Here is a 22,820-nt window from a genome sequence, read left to right on the forward strand (position 1 = left end):
GTCCCCAGTGCCGGAGTTGGTGGAACTTCTCTGCACCCAGACAGGAAATGTGAAACAAGCCCCCCTCCAGGGGGCTGGCTTCAGGGTGGGGCTGGGACTCACTCCCCAGAGACCAGTGACGACTCTGTCATTACCTGAGGGCTGCTTGGTGAGCGCCCGGGAAATGCCCAGTACCACTGCTTAGGACTGAGCTCAGCTCTTGGCTTTGGTGCCTGGAGGGACCTTCCATTCAGCGTGGGTGCTGCTGCTCTGCCAGGCGCCGCTGTGGGACCTGGCCGTCTAAAGTTTGGTGTGAAGGGAGCCAGGAAGGTCGGTGAGCGCTCAGCCGCCCTTTTGGTCTGTCCCACGGCACAGTTAGAGCCGAGTGTAGGCTCGTGTGTGCCACCCCACTGCGGTCAGGACATGGACAGGGCCCGAAGTCCCCACGAGCGCCTCTGTCCTGGAGCCCCCGCCCCGCCGTCCTGCCACTAGAGGAGATGCCCGTCTCCTGTTCCCTCCTGTGGGACCTAGTCTCGGAGGTCGGATTTCCTGCTCCGACCCAGGGCTCCACGGACAGACCAGGCTCTGGCTGTGCCTGTGTCTGGTTCCAGCTGCTGTTGCAAGCAGCCCCCCCCCCCCCCCCCCGGACTGCGGCTGCAGGTCCCTCCAGCCCCGCCTTCCACCCCAGCTCTGTCACCCTGCTCGCCTGGCAGTTGTACCCACTGTGCCCGCTCTGGATGGTGCTGTTGCTGGTGTGATGGCGTTGGTTCTTGGAGGAGGGGTGGAACCTCTCTGTGCTTCACCAGCCCTCCGCCTGTCGGTGCGGCAGATTCTTGGGATGTTTCTGGCTCTGTTTGCAGTCCTTACCCTGAGGTAGATGCTGCCTCACCCACCCCGCCCCGCCCCCAACCAGCTTGCGGCGGTCTCTGCCCCGGGATTGAGCTCCGGGCCTTTGACTTGGTAGGCAGGCCCCTCCACCACTTTAACCCCCAGAAAGTTCTTAATTGAAGTAGTCAAAGCTGACTTCCGCTTTACTCCTGACATTTTCTGTTGGACCGGGGTTTGCACTTGCAGGTTGGCAAGGCTGTTGTTTGCTGGCGTAGGATGTTAATCCACCTGACTTGGCTTTTATGTAACCTGAGGGAGGGTCCCTTTCTCCCTCCTTCCCCTGGGAGGTGGCCTGGCACTGCTTGTCAACAAGAGCATATTTCCCCTGGCTGCACCCCTCTTCCAGCACCTGGATCCAGGACCACAGGCTGTGGGCCCAGGACCCTCCTGCAGGGGTGAGTGACCAGGGTCAGCTGTGGGCCTGGGACCCTCCTGCAGGGGTGAGTGGACAGGGTCAGCTGTGGGCCTCGGACCTCCTGCAGGGGTGAGTGGACAGGGTCAGCAGTGGGCCCAGGGACCCTCCTGCAGGGGTAAGTGGACAGGGTCAGTGGAAGGACCTCCCCCATCCAGCCACACCAGCTGCCACTCCTGCCAAACAGGTCCTGGGGCTGCAGGTCACGTGTCCGGCTGGCTGTAGGCAGGGCTGTGTGGGATTAAGCAGGGCTCAGGGTTTGTGACCCACACGGCTGCTCTGGGAGCCCCAAGCCCGGAGCCCCGGGAGGGAGAGGGAGCAGAGGTGACTCAGACCAGCAGGCTGTGGCCCCCACCCAAGCTCTGGAGCCAGGTAAGGCCAGGCATCCTGTCCCCAGCCAAGCTCTGGGGCAGGGCTGGAACGCGAGTCCCCCGGCAGGCTCCGTCTGTGTCTGGGGAAACTGGAGGAGCCGCTGGCTGCTGGCATGTGCCTGAAGGAGCTCACAGTGCCCACACAGCCGCAGGGAACCCCCCCCCCCCCCAGTGTTCAGAGCCTGCCTGCTGAGTGGGGAGGCTGGCCCAGACCGAGACCCTCCCAGTGGCAGTGTCCAGTGCTTAGCCGGCGCGGCTGGCAGGACACCTCCGTGGTCCCAGCCCAGAAGAGGGGAAGGAGGCGCTCCTCGTGGAGCCCCTCCCCGGGGACCTTGCAGTGAGGGCGATTCACCCATTTCACATAGGAGGAGGCTGAGGCTCTGAGAAAGGCCCGCCCCGGTCCTCTGCCGGCTTCCGGAAGCCGTGTTCTCTGGGGAGCAGGGCTGCTGTGCCCGGCCTCTGGAGAGATGTCGGAGTACAAAGAGCGGCCCTGGCAGTGGCCCCCAGCTTTGTGCCCGGGCAGCGTGCATTCTGGGCAGACAGCAGCTGCCCTGCCCTTCCGCCCTTGTGAGCTTCAGACTCGATGATGGAGGAAACCCGGTGAGACCTGGCCGGCTTCGTACTTGCTCCCAACCTGTCTTCACCGGGAGGGTTGGTCTCCAGGTCCCTTTGTCTGAAGGTCCAGTCCTGTCCTTTCCTGGGCCTAGGTGTGTGTTCACACCCATGGATTTAATACTTGCTAGAAGTGCAGGCCATTGGTATGCATTGCTCATACTGCGCCCGCCCCCCTCACCCTCGGTGAAGCACCCACCCCTGATCGCTGTGTCCCCGCGCTGGACCTCCACCCTGGGCCGCCCGGGACCCAGGCTGCCACATTCCTTCTGAAGGCACACATATTTCTAGGTTCTGGCAACAGATTTCCCTCGTCAGCAGGAATGGGGGGAGCTGTAGCCTGGCACCAGGCAAACACAAGGAGTTGAGAGCAGGAAGAACACAGAACAGGCTCTCTGTGCCCAGCGGAGGCCCAGGCCAGAGGCCAGCTCTCCACACCCAGCCTCAGCCCCAACCCCAGCAGGTCTGGGGACCTGGCTCATACCCAGCTTGGCTGCTAGTTGGCCACTGTGTGACCTTGAGCCAGTCCTGGCCTCTTCTGGACTCTTGACTCAGTCGTTGGGGCAGGGGGGGTGGGGGGAGGATTTAGGATTCAAGCAAGCCACACCCCAACCTACCTGGCCAAAGCCCACCATGTGGGAATGTGCTCCCTGTGCCTTTAGACCTTTGTCACTCTCTGAAGCCGCTGACAGCCAGGTCAGGCCTGTGACTTGTGGGCCTGCAAGTGTCCTGTCTGTCTTATGTCCACATCTCCCAGAGGGGAGAGTGAGGCGTCAGCTGTCCCCAGGGTCTGGGAAGGGTGGTTGCCATGGGTCCTGCACACGGGCCTCCGAGTGCTCACGGGGACCACCAGCCTCTACAGAGAGAGCAGGATTGGCCTGGGGAGGTGGCCGGGACCCAGGGTTATTGGTGGCACAGAGCTGTATGTGGTGGTTTGGACAAGAGCAGTCAGCCCAAGCGCAGGGCCTGTGGGCCATCTCCGCCAGAAGAGGGCGCTGCTTACTCTTGTACAAGGGCCAGCACGCCCATAGCAGCATCTGCTGATAAACAGAATTCCAGGCTCCTGGGCTTGCTGTGCTTAGTTTTCTAGAACGTTCTTCCAGGAGCTCTTCTAGAAGCCCCTGGGGAAGGAAACTCCTGACTCTTCTGGAGTAATCCATGCGAGCTGGGTCTAGCATCTAGGTAGGTGTAGCACTGAAGACCCTAGAGGGAATTTAGTCTTGTGCCTGTTTGTGGGGGCTGCAGACTGGCCTGCCTGGAGCAGACCTGGGCATCCGCTCAGCTCTCCCCGACCGCCTCCTGCACAGACTCGTGGCAGCCTTCCGGCTCCCGCCCAGGGGAGCGGTGTGGGATTCCCGCCACTCTGCTGATGAGCTGCGTGTGACTCAGGCCCCCACAGCTCCTCGGGCTCTTGGATATGCCAGGCCCTGTGTGGGCTGTGGAGGCTGCTCCATGGGGAGAAGAGGAGCCTCCCCCTCCCCTAGGTGTCTCCAGGGCGGGGAGGAGCAGTGTGCGCGCCCGCGCATGCGTGCATAAGCATGTGCATGAGCGTGTGTGCGTGCCCAGGCCTGGCCGGGCCCCTGCACCAGCCCCTCACAGTGGCTGACCCACCAGCACGGAGCAGCCCAGAGCGGGAGTGGGGCCTGCCTTTCCCGGTGCCCCCCAGCCAGCAAGGGCCCCAGGCTTCCCTGGAATGTGGCTGTCCGTGCCCGTCTGGGGCCTGCTGCAGCAGCTGTGCCCTGAGCTGCTTAAGCCAGCAAGCCAGTTCTGGGGACAGCTGGGTGAGGCGCGGCCGCCTCAGCACTGGGGCCTGGCACCCTGTCTGAACACCTGGGCTGCGGCTGAGCCTCCTGAGGCGGCTGGCACACGGCGGCACTCAGCCGAGCTGGCGGGGCCGGGGAGGCGCTCTGCCTTCTCTCGATCCTCCGTGTCAGGCACGGCGCCGAGGCCCAGCTGTGTGGGCTTGGGAGAGACTTGAGAAGGTTCTGGAGGATTCTCAGTGGACCCTGAGCACCTGTGTTCAGACTTTGTCTGCCCTTTTCAGGGTGTTCTGTGGAACTTTCTAGAGGTGGCTGGCCTGTTGATAGGAGGGCACTTGTGTATTCTTTTTTTTTTTTTAAATAATTGAATCAAGGGAATGGCCTTTGTTGTGGGCCTAGAGTTTCAGCTCAATTAAATCAATGGATTCAATTTACTTTTACATGGCTTTCCTATGACATTAGATAGGGCACTGTTAGGAAGAATTTTTTTTTTTTTGGGTCCGGTCGTGGGGCCTGAACTCTGGGCCTGGGCGCTGTCCCTCAGCTCTTCAGCTTGAGGCTAGCGCTCTACCACTTGAGCCACAGCGCCACTTCCAGCTTTTTTCTTTTTTCTTATTGGTGCTGAGGAATCGAACCCAGGGCCTCAGGCATGCAAGGCAAGCACTCTACCACTGAGCCACCTTCCCAGCCCCAGCACTTGTGTATTCTTGCGTTAAGAGAGAGGGTCAGTAAGCCAGGCACCGGTGGCTCACACCTATCATCCCAGCTACTCGGGAGGCTGAGATCTGAGGATCCCGGTTCAAAGCCAGCCCGGCCAGGAAAGTCCAGGAGAAACTTATCTCCAATAAACTACTAAGAAAAAATTAGCTGGAAGTTGCGCCGTGGCTCAAGTGGTAGAGTACTAGCCTGGAGCACAAAGAGGCTCAGGGACAGTGCCCAGGCTTTGAGTTCAAGCCCCAGCACCAGCAAAAAAAAAGAGAAGAGATAGCACCATTGTAACTTTTCAATAGGGTAATCATGAGTAGATAGAGCCCCTGGAAACAATAAAGTATGTAAAGAGAGCTTGGGACCAAAAGCATGGGTGTGTGTGTGTCTGTCTGTGAGTGAGCGAGAGAGAGAAAAAGAACTGTTGGTGTAAAAGGACAACTAACAACGGTTTCAACAGTGGAGGGAGAGGGGGATTGTGGCAAAACTACTCCGCCTGTTTGTGACTTAGCTAACTGACCCCTGACCCCAGTGCCGCCCCCCCCCCCCCCCCCCCGTGTTGTCAGCTAAGGCTCTGGCTGCAGAGATGGCTGTCTGGAGGCTCCTCTCCCCAGCACCCCCCCTCCCCCTTCCCATGAGCTACCTCTGCCTGTAACGCCCATATATGGAAACAGTCGTGGAGTTCATAGCTGGTTCTAGATGAATGGCATGTAACATGGAAACAGGCACTTAACTCCTAGTATCACTTTTTATTCTAACTCAGTTTGTATTTCTAACTCGTGTGTTTATTTGCATAGGTTACCACCCAGAGACACAGGGCATGTGGTTGGAAGTCCCCGATCTCGCTCCTATCGGAGTGCTGGGGAATGGTGGGTCTTGGGGCAAAACAGTGCTGGTCTCCTGCCTGATTAGTTGTCTGTGGGTCTGTGTGTTGGGAGGGTCATATGTGTGCCCACTCCCTGTAGCAGTGTGGTCCCATGCATGGCTGGAATCAAGTGATGGCCGGGCATCAGGCTGAGGGCAGGCTGCAGCGTGCCGAGAGCCGGCCCCCAGAGCAAGGGGAATTCTCCAGAGGGCTGCTTCACCTCGGCCTACCCAAGAGAGGGTCTGCGGGACGGCCCCGGTGGTCACAGTTGTCAGTGGTGTCCCTGTAATCTGTGTGGGCAGGCCGGGCAAACTGAATGCCCAGGACAAGGGCAAGGAATGGCACGGAGCGTGGGGCAGGGTGGTGGAGGGGACGTGCAAATGCAAATCACCCTTAACCAGGCTCGTAATTGCAGTGCAGGCACAGGCCGGGCTGTGGGGATCACGTTATTGTGTGCACTGCTGCTAAACGCACACAGCACTGTCGTTTCTGGAAGTCGCAGGAGAGCCCGGTGCTGCCTGTGAGTGGTGTGGTGAGGCGGTGCTGGCGGGGCCTCCCCGCAGGGGCCGGCACGAGGCCCGCCGTGCTCGGCTGCGTGCATGCTCTTCTGTGGATTCCGGCTCCGTGGTCTTGAGGCAGGTGGTAGCCTCTGTGCCTCAGTTTCTCCTGGACTGAGAGAAGGCAGCAGCTAGGCTAGGCTGTTTCCAGGGAGTGAAGAGGTAGCCTGGGCCCTGGGCCCCAGCTCTGCTTCAGGCAGACCGAGTCACTACGCATTCCCGACGTTCCTCTCACTCTCACTGTCTTTCTGGTACTGGGGTTTGAACTCAGGACCTTGAGCTTGCTAGGCAGATGTTCTACCACTTGAGCCACGCCCTCAGCCTTACTTTTAGTTGTTTTTCAGAAAGGGCCTTGAACTTTTTGCCCAAATCAGCCTTGGACCATGATCCTCCTAACTGTTGCTTCCTGTGTTGCTGAGTTTATAGGCTTGTACCTCCAGGCTCAGCTTGTCTGCTAACTGTTTGCCCAGGTGGCCTCAAATTGTGATCTTTTCGATCTCCACATCCCAAGTAGCTGGTGTTCACCATGTCAGCGACCACATTTGGCCTGATTGTGTTTCTTACTGCACCGAGTGTTCTCAGATGTCTGCCGTTTACGGGAAGTGTTTCGGATGTGAAGCCCAGGTCAGAGGTGGGGTGTGAAAGGGCTCAGCTGGCCTGCTCCACACTCGATGATGGCGCGTGGCGGGAATGGGGCCCATCCCTCCCGGTGAGCCTTCTCCCTTCCAGATCCACGTGGCCAGGGCGGATGCATCTTCCCGTCTCCTCGTTACGTTGGTTTATTATGCAGCACAGCACATCATCATCTTGCAAAGGGCATACACGGGCACCACGCCCCCCACTGTCCCCTGCCCCTGGCCCGGCAGCCCGCATCCACAGCTGGTTTGCATCTGAGTGTGTGCTCTGCTCTTTCCTCTCTTTGTTTTGCAAGGCTGGGCCTCGTGGCTTCCGAGCCAGTCCCTGCGCTGATCCAGTCAGGCCCTCTCTCCACCCCAGCCCCGCTGCTCTCCCACTGCCTCTTCCCTGCCCGTGTGAAGAGCACCCCTCCGTTTTACCGGGGCTTTCTGACATACCCAAGGCGGAGCTGGCGTCTACGCAGCCGCCTGCTACAGACAGCAGGCGCCTCTGCAGCCTGTGGTTTTGTTGACTTCGTTCCCTCCGGGCTGAGCATGGCTGAGCCTCTATGGCATAGCTGTAAAGTCTGTCTGAGACAAACATGGGAACAGCCAGGGAAACTCCCCAGTACACCCGCCCCCTTCCCCCCCCCACCCTCCTGCCTGGACGGCCCTTCTCCCATGGGCCTCACCTAGATCCTGAGCAGGGCACCCTCTGCCCTGTCGGGACCCCCCCTTCCCTGGGCTCTGCCAAGTAGCCCGACAGCACAGGGACCAGCTCAGACGGGCAGCACTGGGTTACCCCAGGGGAGCAGACTTGACTCCGACCATCGCCAGCCAGGGCTGCCGCTGTCCTCTGGACCTCGCTCGAAAAACCGCTGGTGAGGCGCAGAGAAGAGCTTCTGGCTGCACCCATCCTTGCACATGAGGGCAAGTTATCTGCCCTCGGGCAGGAAAACCAGCCCCCAGTGGTAGAATTGCTGTGAGGATTCTGGGAGCTTGTGCAAGGGATGGCCCAGAGTCAGGCACTGCCTCCACTCCCCTGCCCCCCCAGGCCCAGAGTTGGGGTGCTGCCTCCACTCCCCTGCCCCCCAGGCCCAGAGTTGGGGTGCTGCCTCCACTCCCCTGCCCCCCCAGGCCCAGAGTTGGGGTGCTGCCTCCACTCCCCTGCCCCCCCAGGCCCAGAATCGGGATGCTGCCTCCACTCCCCTGCCCCCTCCCCCAGGCCCAGAGTTGGGTGCTGACTCCACTCCCCGGACCCCTCCCCCCAGTCCAGGCCCAGAGCCAGGTTTGCAGCAAAGGTGGTGTTTAAATCAATAACAAGAAGATGGCAGAATGGATGTTAACCGACTTAAGTGTAGCTGGCATTGCAGGGACTCATGATAGCTTCTATTATGGGCAAAGGAGGCCTCCCTGGTGGGTGTTGTAAATAACGCATCTGTTCATTACCGTGGAGGCCGCGGGCCTGGGCCTGGCACTGCGCAGCGCCGGTTCTTGGCTGTGAGCTTGGTATCTAGGCAGTTCCCTAAAGGCTACTTAGCACTGGGAGCATGCTCAGGGTGCTCCCTGGGTCGGTAATGCCACAGGACAGCAGCCCTTGAAGCTTCCCGTTTCTAGGCCTCTCAACTTCTTTTTTTGTTGTTGCTTTTGACGGTCATGGGGCTCGAACTCTGGGCCTGGGAGCTGTCCCTGAGCTCTTCAACCCAAGGTGAGCGCTCTACCACTTGAGCCATAGCACCACTTTCCGTTTTCTGGTGGTTTATTGGAGATTAGAGTCTCACGGCCTTTCCTGCCTGGGTTGGCTTTGAACTGCGATCCTCAGATCTCAGCTTCCTGAGTAGCTAGGATGACAGGCATGAGCCATGGGCGTCCAGCTGACCTTCAAACCTCTCCATCCACTCTGCCATGCTGACAGACCCCAGTGAGTAAAGTGAGGAGGAAACAAAACACCTGTGACCCTGTTGCCTCTGATGGCCAGTCTCTTGTTTAGAAAGCCTCCAGCTGAGGCCGAGCCCTGGCCTCCAGGCGCACAGGTTTAGGGTTGGTGCTCTCCTCACTTTTCTAGACTCAGTGGTGCACAGAGAGGTGTGAGAAGGAGGAGGGGGAGGGGAGCTTGAGCGGGCACTGGGCTGGTGGAGGTGCGTGGTGTGCTGTGCCACTCCTGGAGGAGCTGCTGCCCGGCCTGCTCAGCGCCACCTGGAGGGAGGGGTAAGTCTGGCGTGGGACGTGGCAGCCCCAGGTTCAGTTCTTCATGCAGCTAACTGCTTGTGCTTCAGCCCCTCAGCCTCGTGAGCTGCACCCACTCCTGCTTGTGAGGACAGCATCTTTCCCCACCCTCCAGAGCATGGGCACCTTCAATGAGATGATGCCTATGCAGTGCTTAGTGCGGGGCCTGTGCCGACGAACACGGGCGGGGTAGTCCACCCCCATGGTTAATTAAGTTCATGGGGTTACTAGCATCATGGTTAATTAAGTTCACGGTTTGGTGGCTCAGATTTCTGATGGGCTGGGTGCTTGGTGTGTGGCCTGTGTCTCAGTTTACCCGGGAAGTGGAGGGTTGTTAAGGATTAAGTTCCATCGCTGTGCTGAGTGCCTCCTGCAGGCTGGGTATGGCGGTGACAGCTCCCGCTGGAGAGGAGGGAGTCAGAAAACCCGACCAGCTGGCCAAAGTCCTCTGTCCTGCCCGGAGTTGCCATGGCGCCCTCTGGCCGCTGGCGGGGGTTGATGTGGGCAGGGGCGGGGCCGGGACGCCACCCTGGAAGTGTGCAGAGGGGCGGCTTCAGGGAAGAGCCAGCACACAGACCCCATCGCTTGCCCCCCCCGCCCCCACCCCCGTCCTCAGCCCCGCAGCCCTGCCTGAGAGTGGCCAGGTGACTGCTGTCTGCGTGAGAGCTCCGCCCCTGCCTTCAGACCTGGGGGCCTTCTGGACCCGTGTCCTGTCCTGAGCCAGTCTTGCTCACGTGCCTTCGTCAGGTGTCTGTGAGGGGCTGAGGGTGGGGCCGGGAGGGCACACACAGCACCTGCCTGTAGTTCAGGCCCTGGCTGCCCCCACGGGGGTGGTGCGAGCCTCCTGAACAGCCGAGCACGGGCCCTTGCTTTGCTCTGCCTTTCCCAGCCGCGCCGAGTGTTCTGCCCGGGACTCCACGGCTGAGCACCCTGGCTCCCGCACCAGAGTGTGTTTCCTGACTCTGTCCTGCTGTTTCAAACACACTTACCCCGGGGGTAAGTCTCCGCGGGCACCCACACACAGTGTTGGAGGAGTCTTCCCCCGCCCCTCCTCAGTCCCTCTCTCCCCTGGCCACTTGGTGCCCAATTGAATCACTGCATTCTGCGCTGAGGGCCCTGGGGGGTCTGGCTGCAGGGGTGGAGATTTCCCCTAGGGGGCGTCACTCACCCTCGTCTGGGACCTGACACTGACACTGCTCTGCGCCCCCACCACTGTGGCGCAGAAGCAGCCCTTGGTAATACACACGCAAACGTGGTGCTTCCTTTCCAGTGAAACAGCAAAACAAAGATGGTGGCAGCCATCGGGCCGTGTCTGGCTCTCAGCCAGAGGCCAGGCACCAGGGCAGACCAGGCCCACCGGTCTCAGCGCTGCTGGGTAGGACCCAGGCCCAGCTCTGCCCAGCACAATAACACAGCCCATTGGAATGGGGAGGACACCGGCAGCCACCACGAGCGTGCAGGGAGTTTCTGACTCGGACTAGGGATCTGTATGGTAGCTTCCTGGCAAAAGATGGACTTGAACCTGAACCTCCCTCCAAGTCTCGGCTGTGCACTGGAACAGCAGGGAGTCTGCGGACCGAGGAAGTCTTGGGTCTTAAGCTTCACACTGGGCTGGGAAGATGGCTCAGTGGTAGAGCGCTTGCCTTGCATGCATGAGGCTCTGGGTTTGATTCCTCAGCACCACATAAGCAAAAAGAAAAAAGCCGGAAGTGGCTCTGTGGCTCAAGTGGTAGAGCACTAGCCTTGAGCTGAAGAGCTGAGGGACAGCGCCCAGGCCCAGAGTTCAGGTTCCACGAACGGACCCAAAAAAAAAAAGAAGTTTCACACTGCTTGAAGTCCTGCGTGGTGTGTTGTGGTACGGCATGTCATGGCACAGTGCGGGACACCGTGTGGCATGGGGTGGTGTGGCACAGCATGGCTGTCAGGGAGGAAGTAGAGATAAGAGCTGGAGGCGTGGCCCAAAGCCAGGCCAGGCCATGCCCACCTCGAGGCCAGCTTCAGGGAGGAACCAGACTTCACCCTGATGGCACGTAGCTGGCTAAGGACAGTAGAGGGCTCTAGAAAGACTGAAAACTCTTGGAAAACAGGGATGAGGGCATGACTGAGTTGTTGCATATAAAATTGGCCAAAACGTACAACACAGGACACCACAGTGGAACTAACCGTTTATTTCTATGGCTTTTTTTTTTTGGTATCCTTCAGTCCCTCTTTTACATAAGCTCCTATTCATTCCTCAAAGCCCAACTCATTACTGGAACTACAGGGTCTTTCTCCCCCTGTCATAGCCTCAGACTGGGGGGGACACTTAGAAATTCTCTCTGTCAATTGAGGCCTCAGAAGACAGGGACAGGTAAGTGCTCATTAGTGCTTGCTAAATTACATAGCAGGGTGAATCAGCTAGATAGAGTGAATGCTGAGCCATACCTTGAGGAAATGGAGTTTCACAAGGTGAAGTAATTCGCCCAAATGGAACATGGAACGATTCTGCTCCATCTTGTCACTGGGCAGGAAATGGTCCTTCTCTGCGCCCCTGCTGGCCCTCTCTCCTCCGAGAAAATAAGAGCATTCCACAGGCTAACAGAGAAACCCGGTGCTTTTCAAATCTGGGCAAGGGACTCTGTGGCCAAGACAGGGCCTAGGCCCTGTACCTCCTGGAGAATGGGGACTGCAGGGCTCTGTGGGTCCAGGGCTGAGCTGGGGGATCCTCTCAGTTCTACTTATATTGCTGGCTCTCCCCCCCTCTACTTGTTTTTGTTTTGTTTTTTTGGGGTCCAGTTGTGGGGCCTGAACTCTGCTCAAGGCTAGCGCTCTACCACTTGAGCCACAGCGCCACTTCCGGCTTTTTTCTTATTTGAATTTATGATTTTTTTTTTTGGTCGGTCATGGGGCTTGAACTCTGGGCCTGGGTGCTGTTCTTCAGCTCTTCAGCTCAAGGCTAGCACTCAACCATTTGAGCCACAGTGCCACTTCCGGCTTTTTTCTTATGTGGTGCTGAGGACTCGAACCCAGGACCTCCTGCATGCGAGGCCAGCGCTCTACCGCTGAGCCACCTCCCCAGCCCTGCTCGCGCACTTGTAGCACAGCAGAGGAACCCTGGGGCCTTGCAGGTGGGGTTTGATCGCGTGGCCCCGCCACCACACCCAGTGTTCCACCAGGACCAGAAAACGGGCGGACGGACCGGTTCCCTCCGGGTGAGGCTCCGGGACGGCAGCTGCCCCGCGCGGCGCTCCTCGCGGAGAGGGCGGCCCGGGGTGCGTGCGCCTGCGCGGCGGCGGGGCGGCTGAACTTGCCCTTGCACTTGATGGTAGGCCCTGGCCGTGGGAGCCGAGCCTACGTGCCGGGCCGGAGGCCCGGCCGGCCCGCCCCGGCGGCGCCTGCGCGGCCCCGCCCCGGCCCCGCCCCTCCGGCGCCCCGGCCCCGCCCCCGGGCCCCGCCCCCTCCGGGCCACATTCCTCGGCCGGGCTCGCGCTGCGCCAGGCGGGCGGCGGCGGCGGGGCGGGCGCGGCCGTCCCGGGCTCCGGGCTCCCTAGGGCCGGGAACGTGCGGGCGCCGGGCCCGGAGAGCCCGAGCGAGGGGTCGCGTGGCGAACGGCCCGGGTCCCGGGCGCCGCGCCGCCATGTGGTGTCTGCACTGCCACTCGGAGCGGACCCAGTCCCTGCTGGAGCTGGAGCTGGACAGCGGGTGAGGCCGGGGCCGGGCCGGGCCGGGGCGGGCGGGAGTGCGGCGCCCGGGGACCGAGCCCCCGGCGGCGGCGGCGGCGGGCAAGTGCACGGAAGTTGGCCCGGGAGGCCTCGGGGCCGGCGCCTCCTTCGCGGTCCTGGGGAGGGGGTGCGGGAGCAGCCCCGCGGGGAGGGGGACAGGGGGTGCGGGAGCAGCCCCGCGGGGAGGGGGACGGGAGGGCAACCCCGCGGGGAGGGGGACGGGGGGGGGCAGCCCCGCGGGGAGGGGGACAGGGGGGGGCAGCCCCGCGGGGAGGGGGACAGGGGGTGCGGGAGCAGCCCCGCGGGGAGGGGGACGGGAGGGCAACCCCGCGGGGAGGGGGACAGGGGGTGCGGGAACAGCCCCGCGGGGAGGGGGACAGGGGGTGCGGGAACAGCCCCGCGGGGAGGGGGACAGGGGGTGCGGGAGCAGCCCCGCGGGGAGGGGGGCGGGAGGGCAACCCCGCGGGGAGGGGGGGTGCGGGAGGAGGCCAGCCCAGGCCGCCCGTGTTTATGGGGAAGGGAGGGCGCGAGTGTGTGCCAGGAATACCGATCCCCTCTTTGCAGGCCCCTCTGGGGGAGCAGGGCGTGGGGCCGAGGGCCTTGGTGGACAAGCCGACTTGGCCGTGTCCAGTCCCTTCCGGGGGCTACAGGCAGCTGTGCTCCGCCCCTCCCCACTCCAAGCCCAGGGCTCTGGGCCTCAGGCTCTTGGGGGGGAGGGGGCTCCCAAGGACCCAAGTGCTCCTGGCATGTGTGTGGAGGCTGGAGGAGCTGCAGCTGCAGGACCATCTGCCTGGGATGGAAGGGGGTCACAGTGTTTATATCCCACACATGCTCCCACCCCGTGCAGTTCGCATCTGCATTCTGTTTGTGTGGTACCCGCATCCTGCTGTTGCAGGAGAGCAAACAGGTGGGCAAAGAGTCTACTCAGGACTAAAACTGAGGGGTGTACAGAGAACCTGTGGTGCAGCAGGGAGCTCAACACAGCCTTTATCTCGTGTGTGTGTAGTTGGCCTGGCGACCGCCAGCAGGTCCTGGCCGTACTACTGGCCCTCTGAGCTGGAAAGGATGAGGGCTCTTCTGCTCCTCCATCAGGACCTTCCCCGGGACCCAGCTCCAGGGAGCGTGGCTGTGGTGCCTCCTTTGCACGTGTCTCATCTGGCAGCCTGGGACGTGGCAGGCCCTCCGTATCTGATGTAGGTCTTCCAGCTGCAGGGAGTCCTGCGGGGTCTGAGCTACTGCTGAGCAGCTGCTGCCCCAGTCACAGCTGCGCCAGCTGTCCACTCAGGTTCAGCCGCTGTTTACCCATCAGCCTCAGAGTAGGTGGGGCTTAGCTGCTCAAGAGCCCCTGGTACATGGCTTTGTGGGAAGCCTGGAAAGCTGGACAGAATCTAGCGTCCCTGGGTGTCAGGGGTGGGCCTGGCTGCTCCCTGGATCACAGAACCTTCAGGAGCCTGCTTGCTCCCCATCTGCCCCACCTAAAGCCCTTCTACCCGGCTATCCCCTGCTTCCTAAATGCTCCTGACCCCAGCCTGTAAGGGATCTATGGTAGCGTCCAGCCAGCCTCACCACCCCACAGGCTTCTGGAACAGCAGGTGGGCTGCTGGCGTCCTGTGCCCTGATGCTGCACTGTGTGTGAGCCTGGCGGCAGTACAGGACCTCCCCTCGTCCCTGCTCAGCCAGTCAGGGGCCAGGACTGGACCAGAACTCCCCAAGGGGGAGTTCTGCCCCGGCTGTTGTGGGGCAGAGTGGACCTCCGGAGGCCCCCACCAGGATTTCAAGCTTTTGCCCCAGGAAGTCGGACTATGAACTAGTTGTGCTAATATTTACACAGCCTCGATTCAAACACATGGGTTGGACTGACAGCTGCACAGTTGAATAATGTGATGACTGGGCAGATGGGTGTTTCTGGAAGAGCTTTGGGAGCTCAGTGTCTGTGTGCGTGCATGCGCATGGGTGTGTGTGAGAGGTTTTATCTGGCTGCAGGAAGAGCTCTGAACCCGAGGGTTGTGGTTTGCAGGAGAATCCCTTCATTCAGGGCAGCAGGAAAGTAGGGCTTGGGGGAGGCAAACAGATGTTTTGTTTTTCAAATCTCAGCTCAGTTTTGTGAGTTTATACAAGTTACCACGTCCCTTTGGGTCTGTTTCCCCGTCAGTGGTAGAGAATGGCAAGGGGTCTCAGAACGTGGTGGTCTTGCCAGGCTGGTCAGCCGTGTGGCCTCCAGCTCCGGGCTGCCTTTGTTCCAGTCAGCGCTCTGCTTTTCCCGACTGCCAGCGACCACTGCGTTTTCTTCCTTCCTCTTTTGTAAATTTCCTTTGACTTCCTATGCTGTTTGGAATATCCGCCCAGTAAGCAGAGAGGCAGGGCAGCAACACAGCTTCAGTGGGTTGGGCCCCAGCTGTAGGCCTTGGAGATATGCCCCCTCTTCCCCCCCTCGCCAGTGTGTGTTTGGTGGAGAGGATAAAGGCTGTTGAGTGTGATTTATCATTGATCCTCAAAAGCAAATCATGATGAGTTTAAAGGCCCTTGAGGCTCTTGAAGAATTAATTGGTGTGGCCTTGGAGGACCTGACTCTTCCCACTGTGTGAGCTGCTGCAGAGAGAAAATTGATGGCAATTATGGTGGAAGATATGGCACAGTGCCATCTGGACCTGCCACTGCTCTCTTCCCTTCTTGGGGGAGTGTTCCTCCAAGGCCTGGGTCTGTGGCCTGTGCCCCAAGCCTGCCTAGCGCTGCACCCGGTCACGTGTGCGGGTGAGAACCCACTCACCAACCTCTGGGCCTAGAGGAGCCCTTCGTTTTCTGGGGAGATGAGAGTGGTCCCAGGGCACCCAGACTTGCATTTCCTCTGCTCACACCATAAACACTTGCCGAAGCACACCTACTTTGTGCAGGCCCTGGGCTAGCATGAGAGCCAAAGCTTAGTATTGTGAAACTATACGGTCACTAGAGTCTAGGCTTGGGGCCACACTGACCCCTGGCCCCGCCTCTCCCAGCTGATGAATAGCTCCCTCTGAACCTTTGTTTTCTCATCTTTGAAATGGAGCCAGAAGGAGCCCAGAGGTGCTGTGCAGCTCGGCTGGGCACTGAGTGGTAGCTGTTGTCACCTTTCCGCCGTCGCCACCGTTTCCCTTTGGTGACAGATCCGCTGTGCTAAGCGGCTCCCCGGTGCCTCGTGGTTTGCTTTTGGCTGGTTCCTGGAGCTGAGGGTTGATTTCCAGCATGCACAAGGGAGCTCTGTCCTGAGTCCTCTTGGTCCCGCTTGAGTGTTTTTTCGACCTTGTTTGTACATGGCTATGGCTTTTCTGCCCCTTCCTGGAAGGAACCATTTCTTCCATTTTATTTCTTTGGACTGCGGCTTCCTGCTTGAACTGAACCACCAGTTTGAACTTCAGGCCCAGGTGGAACCCCACTTGTAGAGATAGGAAGCAGCGACTGTTTGTTTTTTCCTCTTTACTCAAAGGTTAGCATAATAGTAGCGGTAATGGTAATAAAGGTAATAACAGCTCAGCTGCCCCTGACCGACGCCTGTGTGAATGGCTGTGCTCTCAAGGCAGTTCATGAGGACGGGCTCTGTGCTCCCTAGGTTTCATGGTGGGTGGGAAGTGCCCAGGGTCCCCAACAGGAGGATCTGGAGCTGGGATCCACGCTCCCGCTGCCCGGCCGCAGGCTCTTTGCTCATCGCCAGCCTCCACTTCCTCTGTGTCAGATCATCTTTGGCAGAATATGTCACCATCGTGAATGGGCCTGTTATCCTGAGGCCAGAATGCTCGCGTGTTCACCCCCCATGCCGGCTCTCCTGGTGTCTGGCCTCCTTCCCCAGGCCCCAAGAGTTGCAGGGACTCTGGCACCTGTCCTCGGCCCCAAGCTCTTGGGGCATTGTGGGTAGCATACTTCCTTTCTGTTTGCAGCTCAGGCGCTGTGTGAGGAGGGACTTGAGGGCAGAAGCTAGCTACCCCTTGACTGGCTTAGAGGACAAGCCTCGAGTGGAAACCCAAGGCCTGTGATGTCATTACAGACAAATGGGTGTGGGGCCTAGACTTGCTCCCATGGGAGGAAAGAGGATCTCACTAAACTAGGAAGTGTGGGAGAGTCCTCATCAGGGCAGGGCCGCCTCACGCTCACCCATGGAAGGGCCCGGGCGGGTTGGAGTCTGCCTCATTCTCTCCAGGGCCTGCTTTAAACATAGAAGCCAAGTGTTTGCTTTTGTCTCTGGCTGGACGGCTAGGTAGTGTTAGCATCAAATGCATTACTGCCTGACTCGTGTAAATGATGTCTTTAAAAGCACAGTAAGCACTGAGTAGAGGTTAGTTATAATTGTTCTTATTTATTCTGGTTTTCCATAGTTATTCAAGCGCTTCTCCCATAGGGCACAAAGAGAAATGCCCTTGTCTGAAGACAAAGCAGTAACCCTTGTTTGGATGAGGCTAAACATGGACTACTTTCAGGTGCTAGAGCGGGTTTACACATGCAGCTCCAAACCCTGTTCCTCATCGACTTGGGGGTCTGGGCCTTCCCTTAGGCTTCCCGTGCCTCCGTTTCCCCGTTTGTCACAGGTACTCGTTGGAGCTGGGGAGAGTCCCAGGCACTAATCCACATAAAGTGCTGGGCCAGTGTGTGGGAGCCACCTGACGGACGCAGACTTGAGTGTGCCACACCACCACCATCCAAACAACCCACAGAGAAGCCGTCACTCTGCTGGGCATCAAAAAGTGGCACAGCAAGGGCTATGGGGCCCAGGAGGAAGACCCAGGTGTGTGAGGAGCCCGTGGGGCTGGGGGCGGAGCGCGCAGTGCCCAGCCCCGCACGGGACCGGTGCCCCACGCCGGGGAGCGGTGCAGCGGAGTCTCTAGGACTCTTGAGTTGTGGCTGTGCTGAGCTCCTGCTGCCCAGGATGTGCTGCTGCTGGCACCTAACCCGGCTCAGAGCTCAGGACCTGACCTCCGTCACAGCCTGGGGTCCCCGGGTCTGTTGCTGTACCCATTCTCCAGACAGCCTTGTTGCCAGGGAGGGCAGCTGCAGTGGAGGGGAGGGGACAGGCAGGGCCGGAGAGCCCTGGTCCCAGGTCCACCCCTTTCTGGATGTGTGGCTGGGATGTGGAAGGCCCCCTCCACAAGCCACTGCCTTATCTGTCAGAGGGGGACTGCAGAAGGAGCGCGACAAGATATCTCACATAACAGGTGCCAGCACATGCCAGCAGGAGGGGACGCGGGTTTTGAAGGGTTGGAGCAACAGCTGTTTTCAGTAGGCCTGAAGTTGGCTGAGGTTTGAGCCTAGGGTGAGAATAGGCTACAGAATAAATACCGTAGTAAGTAGCACTCGTGTGACCTTTGAGTGTGACATGGTTACCTTATTGGAATCTCCCAAGAGCCCTGGGAAGCATCGTACAGACAGGGTGAACTGAGGCTAGAAATTGCATGTGAAGGACTGGAGCTTTGTGGAATGCTGGGGGGAGGAAGAGAGGAGGTCCTGTGGGATGGGAGCCCCAAGAGGCTGGGGGCCGCGGGTGCAGCTGTGCCTGGGGCTGCTGTGACCCCTCCCCCACCTCCAAGAGGGCATCAGCCTGTGCGGGTATGCGTGTGCGTGCATGCGTGTGTGACATGGCTCAGGCAACATGCTTTACCAACCATCCAGGACCCGAGTGTGTGATGTGCAGGACTTGGACTACTTTTGTTTTTCCCACTTAGTGAATATGGTGGGGTGCTCAGATAGTGGACCTTGGTGTGTGGAGAGCAAGCTGTAGCTCTGTTTTCTGTAAATTTTTGTGATGGAAATTTTCAAGCACATGCAGAGGTAGAGCAGGTGATATAGTGGCCTCCTGGCCCCCACGTTATCTTTGGTTTTCTCTTTTTTTTTTTTTTTTTCTGTCGGTCGTGAGGCTTGAACTCTGGGCCTGGGCGCTGTCCCTCAGCTCTTCAGCTCAAGGCGAGCGCTCTACCACTTGAGCTACAGCGCCACTTCCGGTTTTCTGGTGGTTTATTGGAGCTAAGAGTTTCACAGACTTTCCTGCCCGGGCGATCCTCAGATCTCTTCCTCCTGAGCAGCTAGGATGACAGGCGTGAGCCGCCGGCGCCCGGCTTATCTTTGGTTTTTGTCAAGGCCCCATCCCACCAGCATCATTCTGCCTGTCACTGACGCTGCAGCGCGCCATGAACAGCCTGCATTAGCTCGACTCCAGGAGTCCTCGGCTTGCGCTGCTCGCAGCCTGAGTGGTGTGTGACCCACCGGGGAAGCCAGGCCTGGAACTCGCTACTGGCGAGCAGGACTGTGGAGGCCTTGGAGGTGGGCTCCCAGACCTCTGTCAGGTCAGGGACCCCTGAGCCAGCCTGCCGCCCTTACCCCTCCCCTGCCGCCTTCCCCTTGGTTGGGCTGTGGGTGGCTTTGGCAGTGGGGCCAGCCCCTGCCCCCCCCCCCCCCAGTTTCCATATCACCTCAGCTTTGGATCCTCACAGCACCTCCAGTCCGGGTCCCGCAGGGGCCTTGTACCTCCCTCCAAGCTCTGTTGCCGCCCTCCTGGCCTCCCGTGGCGCTGGGCTTGGACCCTGTGTGCAGTGTGTACCTGCCTGGTGCCAACAAGGTTCAGCGCACGGGGCTCTCAACCAAGTTTCATCAGAAGCAAGCAGAGGTCGCCCCAGTTCTGCCTGGGCCCAGCCTGAGCACAGCTGGTCACCCCCTCCTCAGCCCCAGTGCTGCTGCTGGGCTGGGCGTCCTGGTGCTTCCCACGGAGGCCAGCATGCTCGAGGCCAGCATGCTCGCCAAGGCCCTTTCCCACTAGCAAGCTCACCACCCGCAGCCCGCTGTGGCTCCTGTCCCACGTGACCCGGACATGGTGACCGCACCGCTCAAGGCTGGGAATCTGTGTGGTGTTGACTCGTAGGCCCTTCAGGCCATCCTGTGAGGTAGCTGCTGCTTCCACTTTATGACTGGGAGGCTGAGGCATGGAGAGGCCCATCACATAGGATGCCGGGGCCCTGGACGCAGCGTGGGAGCTGTGGGAAGCTGGGGCAGCACTGCCTGCCCGAGCCTTTGTGTGCCTCAGGCCCCTGCTGCGTGTGACGGCGCGGGCAGATGGGCGCTGGTAACTGCTGATGCGTAGGAGCCTCGTGGGCAGACAGGGTGGGGAGCGTGCATGACAGGCCAGGAGTGTGGCCTGCACCTCAGATGGAGTTGCTTCCCAGGCCTTCTGACACCTGTCTGCCTCTGTTCCTTCCTCTACATCAAAAAGATGGTCTAGCACAACCTTACAAGTTCTCCATAGGCTACATCCAGAGTGACTGCGTGGACACTGGGTGCTGGGGGTCACAGTGTGACACTGTGGGGCCTCTGATTGCCACGCACAGACTGCCCAGGTTGGGGTGTAGAGTGGGGGCTGCGTGTGTCGAAGCAGGGGTGGCCGCTCAGTTCTTCCTGTTCAGTATGGCTGTGTGCTTTGAAAAGGCCGATTATCCTGGGCTGGGCACCGCACCCCTGGCCTGTAGGCTGGGCCGTGTGGCAGCCAGGCTGTGCGGCAGGCTTGTTTCTCCCCACCAATGCCCACGCTCCCCAGGGCTGTCTCCCCAGCCCGCGCCTCCCGCCTGCCTCCCGGGGAGTCCCAGGGGCCCGTCCCAGCCCTGTCTGCCGGAGCCTGCCACAGAGAGCTGCTTTATGCAAGCCCATTTTGTGCGTATGGAAATAACTAGAGGCCTCTGTATTTAATTTGGCTTCGCTGGGAGCATTTTTGGCTGTGTGTGTGTGTATGTGTGTGTATTCTGAAAAGTCTTTCTGAGGGAGGCCTGGGGTCGGAAGCTCTGGTCATCTTTGTGCAGTCAAAGCCAACAAGAGCTGCCCTGCTTAGCCAGCCGGGGTGGGGTGGAGGATGGGCTCCAGGAAATGGTGAGTGAAAGCAAGAAAGGAAGAGGGGAAGAGGCCAAGCTATCCTGGGCGAGGTTTGGCTGGGAGCAGATGTGTCAACTTTGGTCTCTAGACCCTGCAGGCAGAGTGGAAGGAGAGAGCCTGGGAATGGGCAGGGGGTGGGGGGCGTGCCCTGCGGTTCTTCTTGTTGTGTCCCCCCCCCCCCCCCGCCATGGAGCTCTGGGCTGCACCCCTCCCGCATTGCTGTCCAGCGGCAGGCGGGTCTTTGCTGGACTCCACAGCACCAGTGGGTGAGGGGTGGGGCAGCAGCCAGTGTCTGATGAGACCGTGGCGCCTGGAGAGGTCAGGTCACCTGCCCTGTCCTCAGCCTGGAAGTGGGGACACTCGAGTGGGTGCCCTGTGCTCCCCCGTCCGCTCGCTGGCACCTCTGGAGCCATCTTTCCCCACACAGGCTGGCCTTCGGGGGTGGGAGAGGCTGGGGTTTCACCCCCATGCTCCCCCAGAGAGTCTAGCTTGGAATAAACAGCAGCTCTCCAAGGGCTTTTAAATCGTATCCTGGCCCTGCAGATGCTGGCGTGAGGTGTGGTGCTCACAGTCCGCGGTGGTGGATATGGTCCAAGGGATGAGTCTGTTTTGGTGGCGTGTCATACGGATCAAACCGAGGATCCAACTGTGAGGAAGCCTGAGCTTCCCACAGCCCCGCAGACACCTCCACCTCTTAAGTCCTGTCTCTTGGGATGTAGTGTTTTGATTAGGTTCTTGGAAATGACCGTCTTGCTCGCGATGCCCACAGAGGCCAGGCGGGAAGGTGATGCGCAGAGGCAGGCCACGGTGGGCAGGTGATGGGGGCCGTGGCGCGGCCCGGTGTGTGGCGCCGGCCCCGCCGTGCCCACACTCACACATCCCCCCTCTAGAAAAGCTAGAATCCAGATTTTCCATTTAACCTCTGGATGTTGAGATGTTGGTAATTTATTCCTGTTTTTGTATTGTCTGTTACAAACAGGGTCTCGGGATAGCCTAGGCTGGCCTGAAACTATAGACCCTCCTGCCTCAGCCTCCTGGTTCGAGCCTCGCTACCATGCTGGCTCATTCGAGTTTTATTCTGGTCATGTAGCATGCCGTGCAGAGCCCCCTGGGCCAGGCCAGGCCGCCAGTCCACGCATGGAGTCCGTCATCCCGACAGCCACGAGGCTCCTGGCCCACCCTGCCCGAGGTGGCGCTGGGAGGAGAGAGGGCTGTCTCCAGCGTCACAGCAGAGGCTGCCACCGCGGCTTTGGGTGCTAGAGGCTAGCTTGCTTCCCTGCGAGTGAGGCCTGCTGCCCTGACTGGCGGTGGGGTCCCCAGGCTGTGGGGCTGTTCCCCAGGCAGCTGGGGCCTTCTGAAGGACTGACGGGCGGCACCTCACCAGACAGCCTGGGCTGGGCTCACTGGCAGGGCGTTTGTGTCAGCCCCCACCCGGAGCCTCCAGCCTCTCTGCCAGCTGGCTTGCAGCCTGTGTTGCTGGCTGTGCTTGCCAGCCTGTGGAGAGCTCTACTCCGACCTCCTGTCTCAGGCCCACCAAGGCCCAGCTGAGCCTGGTGGGCCTCTCAGGACTGGGAGGCGGACAGCAGGCAGAAGGTGTCCTTGGAACAAGCCCATGGCCCCAGGGGATGGGCTGCCTTTGGGCCCCCCGTTGTTCCTCAGTTTCTAAAGGCCTGAGTGGTGGGGTTCTGGGAGCCTCAAGCTTGCATCTTTGTGTTGGAGGAGCTGGCAGCCACAGAACAGCACAGAGCGGAGGAGTGTGTCGCAGGGCGGGGTCTCTGCGTGGCCCCGAGCTTGGCCCCTGCGTCTCCCTCCTCTGCAGACCCGGTGCTCCCAAAAGCAAGCAGCAGAAATGTTAAGGGAGGGTGAGAAGTGTGGCTCAGACCTCAGCTTTTGTGTCCAGGTTCGTCGTTGCCAGTGTCTTTCATTCAGTTTGTGTCCAGCCTGCTGGGTGCGGGGGTCACCTTGGGAAGGAAGTGGACAGCACTGCCTTCCCAGCTGTGTCTCACGGGCATGGATGTGCAGCGCAGAAGGAAGCACACTGCAGCCCCCTGCGCCCGACAGTGCGCCCAGAGGCGGCACCTGCAGGTCCAAACATTCGTTCCTTTCTCTTTGGGGTGCCTCTTTCCCTTGGTGCCATGCTTATGGGGTACATGGGGCCAGCCTCCCAGGATATCTGCCTAGACACCAAGATGCCATCTTGTCTGGCCCCCAGAGCTGCGTGCCCAGCTGGAGCATAGCAAGACCTCCTGCTCCTCCAG

At 60.1% G+C, this 22,820-nt stretch overlaps 1 protein-coding gene across 7 annotated transcripts in view; it reads left to right on the forward strand.

The window, feature by feature from the left end:
* Nucleotides 1-22,820, forward strand: part of Iqsec1 (IQ motif and Sec7 domain ArfGEF 1) — a 98,011-nt gene that overhangs the window by 37,620 nt on the left and 37,571 nt on the right. For 3 of the 7 annotated variants that reach the window (XM_042679651.1, XM_042679649.1, XM_042679652.1), the window contains exon 1: nt 12,593-12,670. The exons of the other annotated variants lie outside the window; for them this stretch is intronic. In XM_042679651.1, coding sequence (XP_042535585.1) covers nt 12,606-12,670 — 65 coding nt within the window. In that variant the 5' untranslated portion in view covers nt 12,593-12,605. Of the gene's footprint in view, nt 1-12,592; nt 12,671-22,820 lie in introns of those variants that run through there. 7 annotated transcript variants of the gene reach the window in all.

The sequence above is a fragment of the Dipodomys spectabilis genome, unplaced genomic scaffold (assembly GCF_019054845.1).
Source record: "Dipodomys spectabilis isolate Male_0828 unplaced genomic scaffold, ASM1905484v1 ptg000054l, whole genome shotgun sequence".
In the NCBI taxonomy this organism is placed as follows: domain Eukaryota; kingdom Metazoa; phylum Chordata; class Mammalia; order Rodentia; family Heteromyidae; genus Dipodomys; species Dipodomys spectabilis.